The 17,248-nt window shown below is 40.4% G+C and overlaps 1 protein-coding gene across 1 annotated transcript in view; it reads left to right on the plus strand.

The window, feature by feature from the left end:
- The window catches only part of LOC132405303 (dedicator of cytokinesis protein 2-like), a 640,537-nt gene that overhangs the window by 251,297 nt on the left and 371,992 nt on the right, over positions 1-17,248 (plus strand). Inside the window, exon 26 of the mRNA XM_059989997.1 lies at positions 16,114-16,253. Within this exon, the coding sequence (XP_059845980.1) occupies positions 16,114-16,253 (140 nt within the window). The remainder of the gene's footprint in view (positions 1-16,113; positions 16,254-17,248) is intronic.

The following is a 17,248-nucleotide window of genomic DNA, read 5'->3' on the forward strand; positions in this document are numbered from 1 at the left end:
TTTTTCCATAGTAGAACAGAAAGAAAACGGGAAATTGTAAAGCACGAAAAACTAAACTTTCAACAACTGAAATGTCAGGAGTTCGAAAGTATTCATCCTCCTTTCATAAGCAGTTAGTTGAACCCCCTTTTGCAGCTAATACAGTCAGTAGCCTTTTGGGATGGGTCTCTATTAGCTGTGCACAATGTCAAGGAGCAAGACTGCCCATTTCTCCTTGCAAAGTTGCTCAAGTTTTGCCAGTTAGGGAGCAATCTTGAGATCTTGCCAGAGACATTTGATCAGGTTAAGATCTCACTGGACTACTCAGGGACATAAACTTTCTTCATTTGAAGTCACTCCATGGTTGCTCTGACTGTGTGCTTTGTGTTAATGATATGTTGAAAGATGAACTTCCTCCCTAGTTTAAGCTTTGTGCAGAAGCTAGCAGGTTTTTATCCAGGATCATCTGTAATTAGCAGCATTCAGCTTCCCATCAATCCTGACCAGATTTCTAGTCCCTACTGCTGAAAAGCATCCCCATATTATAATGGAACCTCCACCATATTTTACAGTAGGGAAGGTGTTTCCTGGCTGATGCACAGTATTAGATTTACAGCAATGTTTCACTTTGAGTTGAGGCCAAAAACTTCCACTTTAGTTTCATCCGAACACAAGACCTTCTTCCAAAACTTTACAATATCCTCTCAGTGACATTTTGCAAAGTCTTTACAGGCAAGTATATGTCTTTTATTCAGCTGGGCTTCTTCCTTGCTACTCTGTCATAAATTCCCTTTTTGTGCGAGGCATTGGAGATTGTGGAGCCATGAACTTCATCTACGGATGCAGCCACCGACTAATGCATCTCTCTCGGAGTGACTGTTAACATCACAGTAGCCACTCCTACAAGTGCCATTCTTCTCCAGTGACTATAGGGACAGCCTGACCTAAGCAGTATGGCTGCGGTTTCATATTTTTTCCACCTTTTCACGATCAACTGCACTGAGATCCGAGGTATGTTCAGTACCTTTGAGACAGTCTTGTATCCGTCCCCATATTTGGGCTTCTCTATTGTCATTTTCCTGATTTGTCTTGAATGCTCTTTTGTCTTCAAATTTCGTTTGGTCTGTTGAATATCTGCCATACTGTTGGACCTCTGGACCTTACAGAGAGAGGGGATATTTATTCTTATGAATTCATTGAAAACAGGTGATCCTCCAGTTTTCTACATTAATAAATTGGGTGAATTGGTAAGGTAATCCTGTTTATTACACCTGAGGAATGTTTGCATAGTAATTACAAAGGGAATGAATAATTTTTTCAGCACAATTTTGGTTTTTAATTTGTAGTAAATTGTTAACAGGTTTTGGAATTTTTCTTTTAATTTTACATGATAGACAATGATTAGTTCAAAAATCCTACTTCAATATATTTTAAATTTTAAAAATGTGACAGTAAATTGTGAAAGTAGCTGTGGGTGTTGAATACCTTTCAAGGCACTTTAGTTAGGCGGTAAATCAATTAGTTTTCAACTGTAAGGTAGGTTGGGGGAAGGATGGTGGAACAAAGGAAATATTTCTGAGAGTGTGACACCAAATGTGTTAATCTAGACACGATGGATAGTCAGAGTCTTTCTCACAAAATGGAAATGTCAAATACTAGAAGGCAAAGCTTTAAGGTGAGGAGAAGAAATTTAAAGGAGTTATACGAGGTGGCAGGATGGAGATAAATCTCTACCAGAGCTGTGGTAAGGGGCTCCTGCTCTCTGCTAGCCTGCAGGTCACCCTTGTGCAAGATGAGGCAACTTGTTAGCCCCCTCCTCCCCTGATCAGGGTCACATCATAAAGCCATCGGAGCAGGTTGTATGAGTAGCTGGTGCATATAACAAGTCCTGGTTATGTGACCACTGATGCCAGGCTAACAGTCTCTGAAATGTATTGATGTTGGGGTTCCCCGTCTTGTAAAGATGTTGCCCAGAAGAAGGTAATGACAAACAACTTCTGTAGAAAATTTTATCAAGAACAATCATGGTCATCGACCATGGTCATCTATGTCACATGGCACAGCACATAATGATGATGTGATGCTATGGGCAGGTTTCTTATGCAGAGAGCTATAGTGCCTTGGCAGGAGAGGTGCTAGAAGTAGATATGTAGTGAAGTTTAACAGGCATTTAGATAGACACGTACAGCAGAGAATAGAGGAATATAGACTACTGGTGGGTAGACAAAATTAGTTTGGATTAGCATCATGGCAGCACAGGCATTGTAGACAAAAGTGTTGGTTCCTGGGCTTTATTGTTCTCATTCTAAGTTGCACACTAGTGGCAATTTACAATCTGTTTCAGTTGTCCTTGTCCCTGGAATCCTTGGAATTGAGAAGAATGTGACATTTTTTGAAAAATATTCTAATTCTCTGAAGCATCTTTCTTTTTGTTCATTGCCTTGCCTTAGGAATCTGGCACATGGTTGATGTGGTCCTGCCGTTGGAGCAGGCTGGGGGTGCTGGCAGTGTTGGTTGGGACAGAAAACTGATGTTAGTTTAACATACAAGGTCCCAGCAGAGCTCAGCAGGTCAGGTAGCATGTATCTGGGGGAATGGACTGTTGACAGTGTGGGTCGAGAACCCCCAGCTGGACGCTAGGTGCTGCTTGATCTGCGGCATTCCTCCAGCAGTGCTGCTCCTCATTCCAGCATCTACAATCCCATACAGGTACTCTAATACCAGTTCTATCCTGCTTGGAAAGATGTAACTTTGAAAATTCACGCTGCTTGGTAGATCAAGAACCTTACTGTCAAGGACAACTTTACATAGCATAGGTAGCTGAAGACTATGTATTGGCATAGTCTTAGATTTCATCACCATCGTCTGTCTTCATTGAGAGCTGGACCCTGAGATGTGGGAGGTGATCCCCATTGTACCTATCCACATGAACTGAAATCAGAAACTGCTGTAGCTGCTCAGCTGGTCAGGTAGCATATGCAGAGAAAGAGAGAGAATATTTCAGGTCAAAAACCTTTCATCAGTACTTGAGTATGTTCAGAAAGAAAACAAGTCGCATTGCATAGAAAGTGGGACATAAAACAAAGGAGAAGGTCTGGAATAGACTAGGAAGGATTGAATATTGGTGGTAATGGTAGAAAGATAATGAATAATGAAAGGGATCCCTAGAGAAGATGTATAGTAAGTAGAGGCAATTGAAATTTGAAAGGTAGAATGCCACAGCTATTAAAAATATTGCCTCATAGTTCAAGTGACCTGGGTTCAACCCTGTCCTCTGGTGCTGTCTGGAGGTTACACATTCCACCTGTGAACTTATTATTTTCCTTGAAGGCTCCCTGGGTAGGATTTGGGTAGCTATGAGTGTTTGATTGCTAGTACTGATTCATCCTATTTCTGTTCTGTACTGCACAAAATACATGGAAGTTTTGCAAGCAGCATGCTTGTTTTTCTACCACTCATTGTAGATGAGTGGCCAAAAACCCGCACGTTGTTGGGCTGTGGGAAGGAGCCAATGTGTTGCGGGAAACACAGGCGGTCACAGGCTCCCTACAGATAACAGGGTAGGATCAATGCAAGGTCTCTGAAATGAGCAGGCAGCAGCACATTTAGGAGTGCCACTGTGTCACCCTGTTCCCAGAGTGGGAGGGGAAGTGATGAACACGTTAGAAATATTTAGCAGGTATCTTGTCTGCCTTCAGCCCTTGTGTGTTTCTGTTGCCTTTTGCCAGGCAGAGTTAGCACCAAGGCTTGGCAGGTCATGTGCTATGGACTGGAATGAGGACACATGCATCACAAACTGAATCTTAGTTCAGGAGATCTTTGAAGTGCTTCAAAAATATCTTCAAAGGTACCTGGTGTAAATAACATATGGTTATATCACATCATTCCTTGTCCATTAAAACACAGAAATAAAGCTTCTGCTTGGTCTAACAGGAATATCCTGCGTATGCAATGTTCCTCTGAGGAGAGCAAAGAAACAAAAAATGAGAATTTAGTGCAAATAATCTCTAACTGTCTTAACAGCTATAATTCTTGTTGTAATTAAACTACTAATGTCAAGTAAATCCAGTCACTGTATTGTAAATTCTATTTGCCGTTTTAGTATGCGGTTGTTGAGCATGTTTTGAATATGGATGTGGCCCCACATCTGCATCCTCATCCAGCCTCATTCTCTTATAATATTATTTGAGTTGAAAAGTAGGGAATACCTAAAGCTGTAATTTACAGATCTGTAGTCTGTAGTGTCTGTCAGGTTTAAATTTTCCTGTTTTGGATTGGCAGGCATGCACATTCCTGATATATATGAGGCAAACTTGAGTGCACCCTTTTCCAACATTGTATTATCTTATTTTGGGGTGACTGTTAGGGTGGAGGGTCTATGTCCTAGTTACCCCCTGCCCACACACAGGGTGAACCAGAGCCATGACCTAAAAACAACACTTCTGGGTAGAGCCCAGAGTGAGGACATTATTCAGTGCTGAGGCAAAATGCATCATACTAGTGGAAGTAGTAATAGAAGCTCTCTTTGCAATCTCCCATTTCCAGGTATTTCCAACCTACAGTCACCTGTACCTGGACCATTGTTTTTTACAATGGCACATTAAAGTACTCCGGAGCTGTCTGAACTGTGGAACACTTTGCTAAAATTATTTCTGTCAAAACTATTCTCCCCACCGTGGTCTCGTGTCATGGCCTTACACATAACTACGTTGGCACAAGTTTTTTTAGGAAGTTGCTTCCTCAGAATTTTGCTTATGTTAGACCTCTTGAAGCTGAACAAGTATAATTCCAGACTATTTGTATCACATAGGAATTTGGAGAAACAAGAAATCTCTTTTTATGAATATAATGTATTAAATTGCATAATGGTGCTGATGCTTTGCAATAGTTAACTAATCTAAAAATATTTTGATGACGATTTTCATTTGTATTCAGTGTCTGAAGCTTCTCAACTAAGTATCTAATAATAATTGGTCAGCATTGATGGATTCCAGTTGCCCTGATATAGTTTCTCCATGACTGTAATGTCCTGGTGAAGCCTTTCACCGTGCTCATCACTGACAGCACCAAGATTTGCAGGGAAGAAATCTAAATGGGAATGAATAAAATGTATCTTTAGTGACATGTTGTGTATGCTTGAAGCATGTTGTCAATAACATCCTTGAATGTCTTCCACACATTTTTCTCCTGTTCAACTAAAAATTGCCTGTCATTGATGACCCATTTGATTTTTGAACCAATGAAAATGCCTTCTTTAATCTTGGCATCAGTTATTTTGGAACAAATCTGACTCAAGTTTTGAAATCGTTCACGGAAATGTTTGTGCCTGGTAACAGCAGGTTCCATCCTTGTGGTCTTCAACCCAGGACTTCTGCTTTTGACTTTGACAAACCCAAGTCTCTGACCAGGTCACTTAACTCAGATTGAATTATCAGATGAGGCTCACTCAACATAAAGGGTTCAAAATATGTATCAATATCAGTATTTTTTTCTATTCTTGGCTCGTTCATCATGACACCTTTGTCTTCCTCCTTTGGACTCCAAATGATTTCTTGTTTCTAGCAGAGAAACTAGACACACTGGTCAGACACAAGTGGCAGTCTATCACATGATCCTTATGCTCTCGCAGTATCACTAGGACGGCAAATGGCATTGGCTTCTGAGTACTTCTGAACTAAGCTCTATGATCAAGAGCACATGTCGCACAACAAATATGAGGAGCCCTGGCTTTGTCTTGGTCATCAATTTTACACCCAAAGTAGAACTCGTAGGTTTCCTGAATAAGAGGAGTCATGCTCCATTTTTGAGATTTAAGTGTATGCTTGCCACAACTATAACAGAAGGTATTGTGGCTCTTGTAACATTGATGAGACATTTTGCTGTCAGAAATACTCCTGAAAATACAATTATTTTGTTACAAGAAATACACACAATATGCTACACGTGAAAATCATGTGCATCAATGCAATGGCAAACAGATATACATGTAAGTGCAATGTATAGAATCATGTGTCCGAGATGATTTTGTAGCCTTTCTAAAACCTGTCCTACCATGCAGCATCCTCCCTGCCTAAGCATGGCCAGGCCTGCCTGGACAAGATAGCAAACTTTTCATCTTACATTGTGGGCAACATTTTAATTGACCCAAATTGTGAATTGAAATAACAAATAAAGGCAGTTTCAAAAAATGGTGTGAGGTAGGGAAAATTAATGCTGATTTTCATGATCAGTATAACTACACTCAGAAGTACTCAGGAAGCAAAATCTTTGTGGTCTAGTGATATTAATAAACACCACCAATGAAGTTTGATGCTATCTGAATCCAATATTATGTAGTTCCTATTCTACTCTCCTGTATAAATACTTCACTCAAACATATTGTCATAGGAGAAGTAGAGAGTTAAAGCCAACTGCAGAAATTTAGATAATATGCTAAACTGGATCTGACACGAAACATTGGATGAAAACCTGACTTCCTCAGGTATTTGCTAACTATGTACTTAATAGAAATATTGAAGTGACAGCCCAGTTCTTGGCCAATGTCAGGGTTAGTGGCTTATGGGTAGAAATGCTATTTTGATTATCAACTTGTAATGTTTTTCTTATTTGAACTTATTCTTGCTGAGAGTAAACTGGGGTATTTGATGCCTCTTGGTTTTTCTTGTTGTGATTTGACTAATGTGCAGTGTAGGCAGTAAACATCAGACGGTTATTTCATCATCAAAAGCCTCATAGCTAATCCCCTGATTTCTGTTATCAGATCTACTTACAGTAGGGTGGATAAATTATTTGGGGAAACTAAATATTGATGTGTTGAGACCTTATAAATAACTGCATCTATCCAAAATGTCTGAGAAACCTCAAAAACAAAGCATATGTTACTCACTGAAATAACAGGGAATTAAAAGGAATGAAACAAAAATTGTATCACTTTGTAATTTAAAGAAACTCTTTTAGGAATAATCAGCAGATCAATTGGCAACCATAGAGAGTGAAATTGGGTTAATAATTGAGACTAGTAGCCTACACTGGTAAAAGTTCATTAACCTGAACTTATAACTTTATTTCTCTTTCTACATACACTCCCTGACCTGCTGAGTATCCCCACATTTTCTGCTTTTAATTTATGTAGATGTTCCTGGCATAAATAAGGAGAACATGAAACTTATGTACGCATTGCTCCTTGTGCAGCATTGTCACACCCAGAATAGTTGTAGCCAGTTGCTAGGATCTTGCTATGTTGAGCACAGTGAGTTTTCTAGACCTCTTTGCCTGTCTTTACTCTGGCATGCAGGATATTTCTCCTGTTAATAATTTCACTGATTGGAGTATCTAGATCCCTTTCTGTAACCCCTGGAGATCACTCATTTTCCCCTCCAGTCTTGGCTTCCACCAAGGCAGCCACAATGTGGGCTGCGCACATTTCAGGACTAATACCCAACTCGGAGATGTTTATCAGCTTGTCAGAAGCTGTGGTCAGCTGAGACTGATCCTATTGAGAAACAGCACCAATCCCATTTTGGCTGATGAAACTGCGAGTAAATCAAACTGGATTTTGGATGATTTTGTGATTTATTTTTCCTTAAGCCATGATTGGAAACTAAATATATCAAAAGCTCATCAGGGGTGAAATCCAATTTCCAGGCAATAGCCAGCACATCTTTGTTCTCTATCCATGTTTTTTCATTCATTAGGTGTCATGTTGTATGATGTAGGTGATCATGATATTTCCATGACCACAATTGTTCTTGGCAAATTTTTCTATAGAAATTGTTTGCCATTACCTTCTTCTGGGCAGTGTCTTTACAAGATGGATGACTCCAGCCATTGACAATATTCTTCAGAGATTATATGTAGCCCGACAACCAGGACCTGTTATGTGCATCAGCTGCTCATATGACCATCCACCACCTGCTGCAATGGCTTCGCATGACCCTGATCAGCGGGGGGCAGGGGGGGTGGCTAACCAGGAGCTAAACCTTTTCCATGGGTGACCTGCAGGCTAGCAGTGGGAAGGAGTGCCTTACACCTCCTTTGGTGGAGGTGCATCTCCACCCTTCTGCTCTTGTAAAGTAGCAATTCTATTCCTCCTTTCCCTCAAAATGGACAATAATTGGTTAACACTTCAGCTTGTTGACTTTTCAGCTTGCATTTTGAATGTCTGCAGTAATGCATTGAGTAATGCAATGATATTAATGTATAATAACTACATTGAGAGCTGTGGTAGAGGGTGAATGAAATAGGATGTTTCATGGCCTCATATGTAGCCTGTGTGAGTTCACAAGTTTCACTGTGTTAATGGAATTGCTGGCTGTGATGGTTTTTCATTCAGAGATATATCAGTGGGATCTGTAATATCTCTTGTTTAAAACGAAATGGGCTGGATCTTACCTGGATTTGCATCCTATTTGCAATCACCACATATGGTAGTCTTGAGCTACACTGACCAGCTCCAGATGTGGTTGGCATCTTGGACTGCAGTGGTGTGTCCTGAGTGGTGCCTGGTCTCCAACAACAGATGCCTAGTCTCCAACAACAGATGCCTAAACCCCTATTCCCAAATTGCCCTGGAAGATTCAATGGCTGACTAAGCTCTCACCCAGTTTCACATGCTTTCAAAGTTGTGAAGACAATGAATGTCTGTGGCATTCAAAGATATTTAAAAACTGAAAGGCGGAAAGTATCAAGCATACAGAAAGACAAAGACACTTATAAATAATATAATAAATAAATAAATAAAAATGAATAAAACCAAACTAACTTTTAAGAAAGACATCTCGTCTTTCCCTTTCTTTTTTTCTTTTTTGGCTTGTCTATGAAATCAGGGCGGTCCATGAAGCTCTAGCAGATTTAATCTGTGGTGTATCTGAGAGCCAATTCCAGGTAAACCTTTGGATATTTCAGCAGGATCCAACTTTGCTTTGGAATCCATTAGAAATCCAAAAATGTAAAGTTTTGATGGTTAGAATGACCATTTAGCATGTTAGTTAGAGACTTGTATGTTTGATGACTCACTTGCAGAAGCCTTGGAATTGGCTCTGCCTGATGACAAAGTCAAGGTCAAGACCAAGTCTATTGTGATGCCCTTTGTGGCTGAAAAGGCCACCAGCTTTTGCAGCTTGTGATCATACATAACACTTCTCCTTTTCCTTTGTACTGATTATTTGTTTTTCTGTTGTACGTGCATCACCTGTGCATGATTCATGTGTTATTTTTGTTGTATTACTCAGTCTAAGTGAGTTTACTTTGAAGGGTGTACTATTTTCTCAAATAGTGTGATTTTAACAACACATCTCTGTCCCAGATTCCAGTGAGAATGAAACTTTTAGCTTTCTCTCCTCCTCTTTGTTGAGCCTATTTACTCACTAAACCTGAATGTGTTGACTGACTCTCCTTGAAGATGTTGATCATCTTTTCCTGGAGTTTAACCCTTTTCCATAACCTGTTCTTTCCCAAATGTTTTTGCTATTTCACTCTGAACATGTTGATTTCTGTCCTGTGAGCATAGTAACCCTTTGTTCATGAAGCTTCTATTCAGAGTTCTCTTGAATATGTTAGCCATCTCCCTTACAGTGTTAACTAGCCTCTCCTGAAAATGTTGATTGAAGATGTTTTTTATTTTCTGCTGAAGCCAATCAACTTTGAAGCTGTTGGTCAGCCTCGGCATAACATATGAACCCAGCTGTCCTGAGACTACTTATCGTCCTCCACTGAAGATACTCATCACCATCTCTGGAAAATGTTGGTAGATTTTCTAAAGATATCAACCACATTCTCACATTGTGTTGATCAGCCTTTCTGAGAAATCTTAATCAGTTGACCATGAAATTGCTAATTCTCTCCTTGAAGATGATTGTCCAGAAACTCCAAGGGAGATACCTTGAATGCAACAAAAGTGATCATTGTTGTCTACAGTTCCAAGTGTCAAAGACCAATTCAACATTGCCTGAAAGATTAGTCCTCTCTTCTGCATTCACTTTCTTTGGTGCTGCTTCTGAATAATGATGAGGGACAGGAAACATGGGACATTTTCTTCTCATTGGCTCAAGTGCAAAGGCCAACTATTGCATCCACCAGCTGCCATCTTTGGCCATTCAGCTAAGATAAGAAATTCTGGTTGATTGGTTGTACTTACTAACTTATTGATGTAACTTACTTAAAACTGTCATGAGAATCAAGATGGATGGTGTGTATGTATATCTTCCCTCAATCTCAGGACCTTTACAAGAGGGTTGGAAGCTTGAGGGTTCGGCTCAGTATCCTTGCTGGTCCTTGTTGTGCTCTCTTCTGGACTGAAGTCTCAGATGTTGTTCCTGGGATTTGTTGGAGCCACTCTACCAGTGCAGATGTCACAGCTCCAAGTGCTCCTGTCACCACCCAGATTACATTGGCTGGACATTTAGGACTTGTCTCATTCTTTGGAGGTACTTGAATGATGCAGCCTTGTGTCCTCATCGTGGCTGCCATGCACCTGCAGGGTCCCCAAGTATTTGTATCTGTCCTGTATAAATGATGTGTGCCCTTCAGGTAACTTGACTCCTTCAGACTTGATGAGTTTGCCTCTTTTCTCTACCATCTAGCTGCACTTTTCCAGTCCAAGTGACATTTCGATGTCTCTGCTGTACACCCTTGACAAGTGGATTAGTGAGTCAATGTCGCTTCATTTCTGGCATACAGCTTGATGCCATCCATGTACAGGAGGTGGCTGATGGTCACTCCTCTCCTGAACCTGTACCCATGTCCACTCTCTGAGATGAGCTGGCTGAGGGGTTCAAGCCTATGCAGATCAGCAGTGGGGAGAGTGCATCCCCCTAGTATATTCCACATCTGATGGTTACTTGTGCTATTGGTTTTGAGCTAACTTCTAGCAATGTCCTCCAACAGCCCACTGAGTTCTTGATGAAGGTCTTTTATGTCTTGTTGGCCTTGTACAGAGACAGGCATTCCAGGAGCCATGGTTGGGGCATTGAGTCATGTGCTTTCTGGTAGTCAAGGCAGGCTGTGCTTGGAGTCTTGCATGACTGCTTTGTCTATCAGTAATAGGTGCTAGAAGCCTCAGTCAATCCCCGGCTAAGCAGAGCTCAGGAATTTACACACAGGTCCTTCAGCTTGGTGGCTATTATGCCTGATAGGAGCTTCCAGGCTGTTGCAGTTTACAGGCCTGCAGTTTGATGGTGTTGATCCTTTGTGAGGATCCTTCATTATAAGTCCTGTCCTTCCTTGAGCCGGTCAGAATGGGAGCTGGCTACAAGCAGCTGGCTTATTTGAGCAGCCAGTCATGTATGTAATGCTGTTAGTTTTTAGTGATGTCCAGCTCTTCAGACTTGCTCCCTGTTGCTGGACATCTCCTGCTGTGATGGTGACTGGTTGTTCCTCTGGGCGATTGCAGCGGTTTGGTTGTAGGAATTTTTCAGCCATTGGCCACTGGTGTTGTTTCTCCCATATGCTCTTCCAATCTCCTCATTTGCTGCTTTGCTTGGTTCATGTACTGGCATGTTGTTAGTCTGGAACTGTTCAAATACTGTTCTGGGTTCTTTGGAGAAGACTGCATTTATTCACCAAGGTAAGTCTTCACACCTTTCTTCAGCTCAGTTGGTCTGCTAACTTCCAACCTTGTGGTTTTCATCTTGGCTTCCAATCATTCAATCATTGTCTCGGGGGGGGGGGGGTGTATACTCTCCACTATATTTCATTTTGTAGCCCAGCACTTCTAGGACTGATGCATATGTCAGGATATCTGAAGTTTCAGGTGATAGTTCACAAGGCACAGGATAGATCTGTCCCACAGAAGAAGTTCTCAAAAAGATAGGCAACCATGACTGACAAGGGAAGTTAATGACTGCATAAAAGCCACGGAAAGGGTATATAACATAGCAAAAGTGAGTGGGAAGTAGATGATTGTGAAGTTTTAAAAAACCAACAAAAGGGAACTAAAAAAGCCGTAAGAAGGGAAAAGATGAAATACAAGGGCAAACTAGCCAATAATATAAAGCAGGATTCCAAAAGGTTTTTCAGTTATATAAAGAGTAAAAGTGAGGTGAGAGTTAATATTGGACCACTGGAAAATGATACTGTTGTGGTAGTAATGGGGGACAAAGAAATATCAGATGAATTTAATGAGTACTTTGCATCTGTCTTCACTGTGGAAGGCACTAGCAGTGTGCCAGAAGTCCATGAGTGCCATTGCTATTAGAAAGGAAAAAGTGCTAGGGGAACTGAAAGATCTTAAGGTGGATAAGTCACCTGGACCAGATGGACTACATCCCAAAGTGCCGAAAGAGGTTGCTGAAGAGATAACAGAGGCATTGGTCATGATCTTCCAAGAATCAATTCATTCTGGCATGGTTCTGGAGGACAGGAAAACTGCAAACATCACTCCACTGTTGGAGGAGGAAGGGAGGAAGGCCAAAAAAAAGGAAATTATAGGCCAGTTAGCCTAACCACAGTGGTTGGGAAAGTATTGGGGTCCATTATTAAGGGTGAAGTTTTGAGGTAGTTGAAGACTAATGGTAAAATACATGAAAGTCAGCATAGTTTCAGTAAAGGGAAATCTTGCCTGACAAATCTTTTAGACATTTTCAAGGAAGTAACATGTAGGGTGGACAAAAGAGAGGCAGTGGATGTCAAATACAAAAATTTTCAGAAGGCATTAGATAAGGTGCCACAAATGAGGCTGCTTAACAAGATAAAAGCCCGTGGCATAACAGGGAAGATACTGGCATGGATAGAGGAATGGCTGACAGGCAGTGAATGAGAATAAAGGGGTTTTTTCTGGTTGGCTGCCAGTGACGAGTGGTGTCAGTATTGGAACCGCTTCTTTTCACATTGTTTGTTAATGATTTAGATAGGAAGATTTAGATTTAGATTTAGATTTAGATAGGATGATAGGAAGATAAATGGAGGGCAGGTAGTGCTAGGGAAGCAATGTGATTGCAGTAGGACTTAGACAAATTGGAAGAATGGGCAATAAAGTGGCAGATGCAATTCAGTGTTGGGAAATATATGATAATGCACTTTGGTAAAAGGAACAAAAGTGCAAATTATTTCCAAATGGGGAGAAAATTTAAACATCGGAGGAGCAAAGGGACTTAGGAGTAATGTTCCCTCTAATTTTTAGTAGTCAGTGTGTGCAAAAATTTTATGTTGTGCAAATGTTTTTCCTGTGACAAAAGTATGTACGCACTGAATGCACACATGGCAGAGTTTATGTAGGTTTACAAAATATTTCAAATAGAATAACAACAAAATAATATACATATTTAAGTCACTGAGTTATTTTTACTCTCTCCTGTCTTAGGCATTTACCCATTCTTTGTAATCTCTATCTAGACTAATAGAATTTCCATCCAATTGATAGCTTTTGATTCTCGTTAATATATCCAAATGACATTCACCTAAGTGGTTTCTCAGCTTGTTTTGGAGATCATTCATTAGGCTAAAACCTCACTCACAGTCCATACTAGACGCAAGAAAGTTTCCCCTAATGTCCATCAACTGTTCAAGGTTATAAAACTGTTCATTTTGAAGTACAAATGCCACCATTTGAGCAAAGTTTAAAATCAGTTTGGATTTAATTTTTTCTTGCATGGAAAATTTGAAATAATTAAGCTGTCTGACTATTACAGTATTTTCAGCTAGAAAATCATGATATTTTAGACATAAGGCATTAACTATTAACTTGTTCATCACCAAATGTGAAGTCACAATCTGTGATTGCGGAGAAATCACAAGTTATACCTCATCTTCAGGAAACCTTTCTTCTAAATGAACACAAAGACTATTTATAAAAGTCAACAGCGAATTTGTATTTACTATGATGTTTTCTTCACGTTGTTGACTTAGCAAAACTGTAAACAAATTTGCAGTTCTTTTGCGCTACATGCCCTTCGCTTCTTTTGAATTCGACATAGTGAATCAATAATTTTTTCAATAAAAACTTAGTAAGCTATCTACAGGATTTGAAACAGAGCTTAGTAAACTTTATGATATGAACACTGTCCGCTGTGACGCAGCTGTACAAACCGGAACAGGAAAGGTGAGGTGAGGTAAATTAGTGACGTGCATTGTGGTATTTGAAAAACTGACTAATTAGTTAACAGAAACAGTTAGCTAAAAGATTATTTTCAATATTATAATTATTACTTACTACATTTTTTAGGTAACTAACCTTTTGTGCGCACATTAATTTCCTTTGTGCACTGGTTGGAAAATGTGTGCGTGCACACACACATGCACAGCTTAGAGGGAACTTAGCTTAGCAGTCCTTGTGCAAGACTCCCAGAAGGTTAATTTACAGGATGAGTCATTGGTAAGAAGGCAAATGCAATGTTGGAATTCGTTTCAATGGGAGTAGAATATAAAAAAGATAATGCTGAGGCTTTATAAGACACTAGTTAAGCTGTGCATGGAGTCTCCTCAACAGTTTTGGACCCCATATCTCAGAAAGGATATGTTGCCTTTGGAGACAGTCCAGAGAAGGTTCACGAGGATGATTCCTGGAATGATGGAGTTAACATATGAGGAGCATTTGGCAGCTTGTACTCATCTGAATTTTGAAGAATGCAGAGGAATCTCATTGAAAGCTACCAAATACAGTATAGAAAGGACTAGATAAGGTGGATGGGAGAGGGTATTTCCTGTGGTGGGGCTATCCAGAACTGGAGGGCACAGCCTCTAAACTGAGGGGTGACCCTTTAGAACAGAGGTAAGGAGAATTTTTTTTTAGCCAGAGAGTAGTGAATCTGTGGATGCCCTGCCACATACAGCTATGGAGGCCAAGACCATGGATATATTTAAAACAAAAATTGATAGTTTCCTGATCAGTTAGGGCATCAAAGGTTATGGCAAGATGGCAGGTGTATGCTGTTGAGTGGGATCCGGGATCAGCCATGATGGAATGGTGGAGCAGACTTGATGGGCTGAATGGCCTAATTCTGCTCCTGTGTCTTATGTTCTTATTCCTCTTGAGAAATTGACGGTGGGCTAACTGTAAGAACAGCTAGTGCAAGTTGACATCCCTGAGTGGTCATTTCAGTGGATATGCCTTGAAGGATTTAATAGAATTCTTTCAGCTTCAGCAATGTGGTTCAGGAATGGAAATACATTATCTTTATCTGATCCGGATGATATGTGACTTCCAAATGTCCCCATACGTCACAGGGATTGGTGCCAGGTCCTTCACTGTCCTTCATACAAATTAAGGAATTGGAAGAGAATATAAATAGCATGATTAATAATGCAGATGACAACAAAATTGGTGACAAAGGATGTTGTTTAAGGTTACAACAGGACCTCGGTCAAATGGGAAAGGGGGCAAGGGAATGGCAGATGGAGATTAACTTGGACAAGTGTGAAGTGATGAAGTGTGGGAAGTTAAACCAGGGCAGGACAGACACAGTGAATGACCAGGCCTTAGGGAGTATTATTGAAAAACAAAATCTTCAGGTACAAGCATCCTCTAGCAATATACAAAAACTACAACAATTGTCAGGTTAGCAACATAAGTCATTGGCTGCAGTCTGCCATCACTGCAGGACTTGTATGTGTCCAGGCGAGTGAGTAGGCTGGGACTGATCACCCTGGAGTGAAGGAAGCTGAGAGGTGGCTTTATAGAGGTTTATAAAATTACGAGCAGCATAGCTGGAGTAGATAGCCCTAACCTTTTTCCCAAGGTAGTGGATTTTAAAACTAGAGACTTAACTTAGAAAGAGGAAAAATTTAAAGGGGATCTGAGGGCAGATTCTTCACCCAGAAGCTGAATGATTTGACAGAGGAAGTGGAGGGGGTGCAGATAATTATAACATTTAAAAGGCATTTGGATGTACATGGATAGGAACCGTTTAGAGGGATATGGACTTAATGAGGTAGGAATCTTGGATGAAATGGGCATATTGGGTCAAAGGACTTGTCCAGTTATATGAATCAAAATGCTCGAGCAAACACTCAGTTTAAAAGCAATGCATGTGATGCCCAACTTCTGAAAGCTGTAGTAAAAATAAACTCCAACCAACAGTTTTGTTAACAGTTCCACTGATTATCAATACTTATTTCCAGTTGTGTAATCACATCCTCAAGCTGTTGAGTCTTATTACACTTGTCAGTTCTCAGAGTGTGGCTTCAAACTTCTTTTTTCAGAGTGCCGGGATGTACTGCTCCCCATGATCACTGATGAGCTGAAGAGCCTGTTAGTGGAGAAGGACGATCAACGCCAGGAGCTGAAGTACTGTATCGACCTACTCAACAGTATTCTTGAGGTGTTGAGTGAAGCCAGTGAGGTAGGTGTTTGAAACAACAGCACCACCTATTTCATTCTTGCTCTAATAATGGTCGTACCAACTTCTTTTCTCCCCATGCATTGTTAATAGAGAAACCAAATCTCTGAAAAATATGAATGTTTTGTAAACATAATGATTCTGGCTGAAGCAAGTGTGATGAATTGTATCCTGCTGCTAATTTTATAAACTTCGAAGTGAATTTATTATCAAAGTACATATATGTCACCATCAGATTCATTTTCTTGCAGCCATACATAATAGAATAATTACCATAACAACCCTTTGGTTCAAGCGCCAGATTGTTGAATGGTAATAACTGTTCCTAGGCCTGGTGGTGTGAGTCCTGAGGCTCCTGTACTTTCTTCCTGATGGCAGCAGTGAGATGAGAGCATGTCCTGTGTGGTGGGGGTCACAGATGATGAATGCTGCTTTACAGCAACATTTCCTGTGATGTGCTCAATGGTGGGGAGAGCTTTACCCATGATAGTCTGGCTGTATCCATCACCTTTTGTAGAATTTTCTACTCAAGGGCATTGATGTTTCCATTTCAGACCTTGAGATGTATATATAGATTTAATATATTCAGCAAACTTGAATATTGCACCCAGCCACACAGTCACAAGTGTACAGCAAGTAGTGCAGGGGCATAAGCACACAGCTTTCTGGTGCACCATGAAAGACTCAGTTGCAACTGGAATTAGATTTGCAAGCAATAAAGTAATCATCTACTGTATCTACCTACGCTGTACCTTATCACACCCCAATCCCTACCTCTGCATTGTCAATTTTGTATTATGAATAGAAACATCCGAACATACATTGGAAGTATCTGTTGAAAAAGACAGTGATAGAGTCATAGAGTTACACAGCACGGAAAGAGGCCCGTTAATCCTGCTCCTTTATGCTGACCAAGGTGCCCATGTCAGCTAGTCCAATTTGCCCATTTTAGTCCATACTCCTCTTGACCTTTCCTATCCCTGTACTTATCCAAATAC

The sequence above is a fragment of the Hypanus sabinus genome, chromosome 15, assembly GCF_030144855.1.
Source record: "Hypanus sabinus isolate sHypSab1 chromosome 15, sHypSab1.hap1, whole genome shotgun sequence".
Lineage (NCBI taxonomy): Eukaryota > Metazoa > Chordata > Chondrichthyes > Myliobatiformes > Dasyatidae > Hypanus > Hypanus sabinus.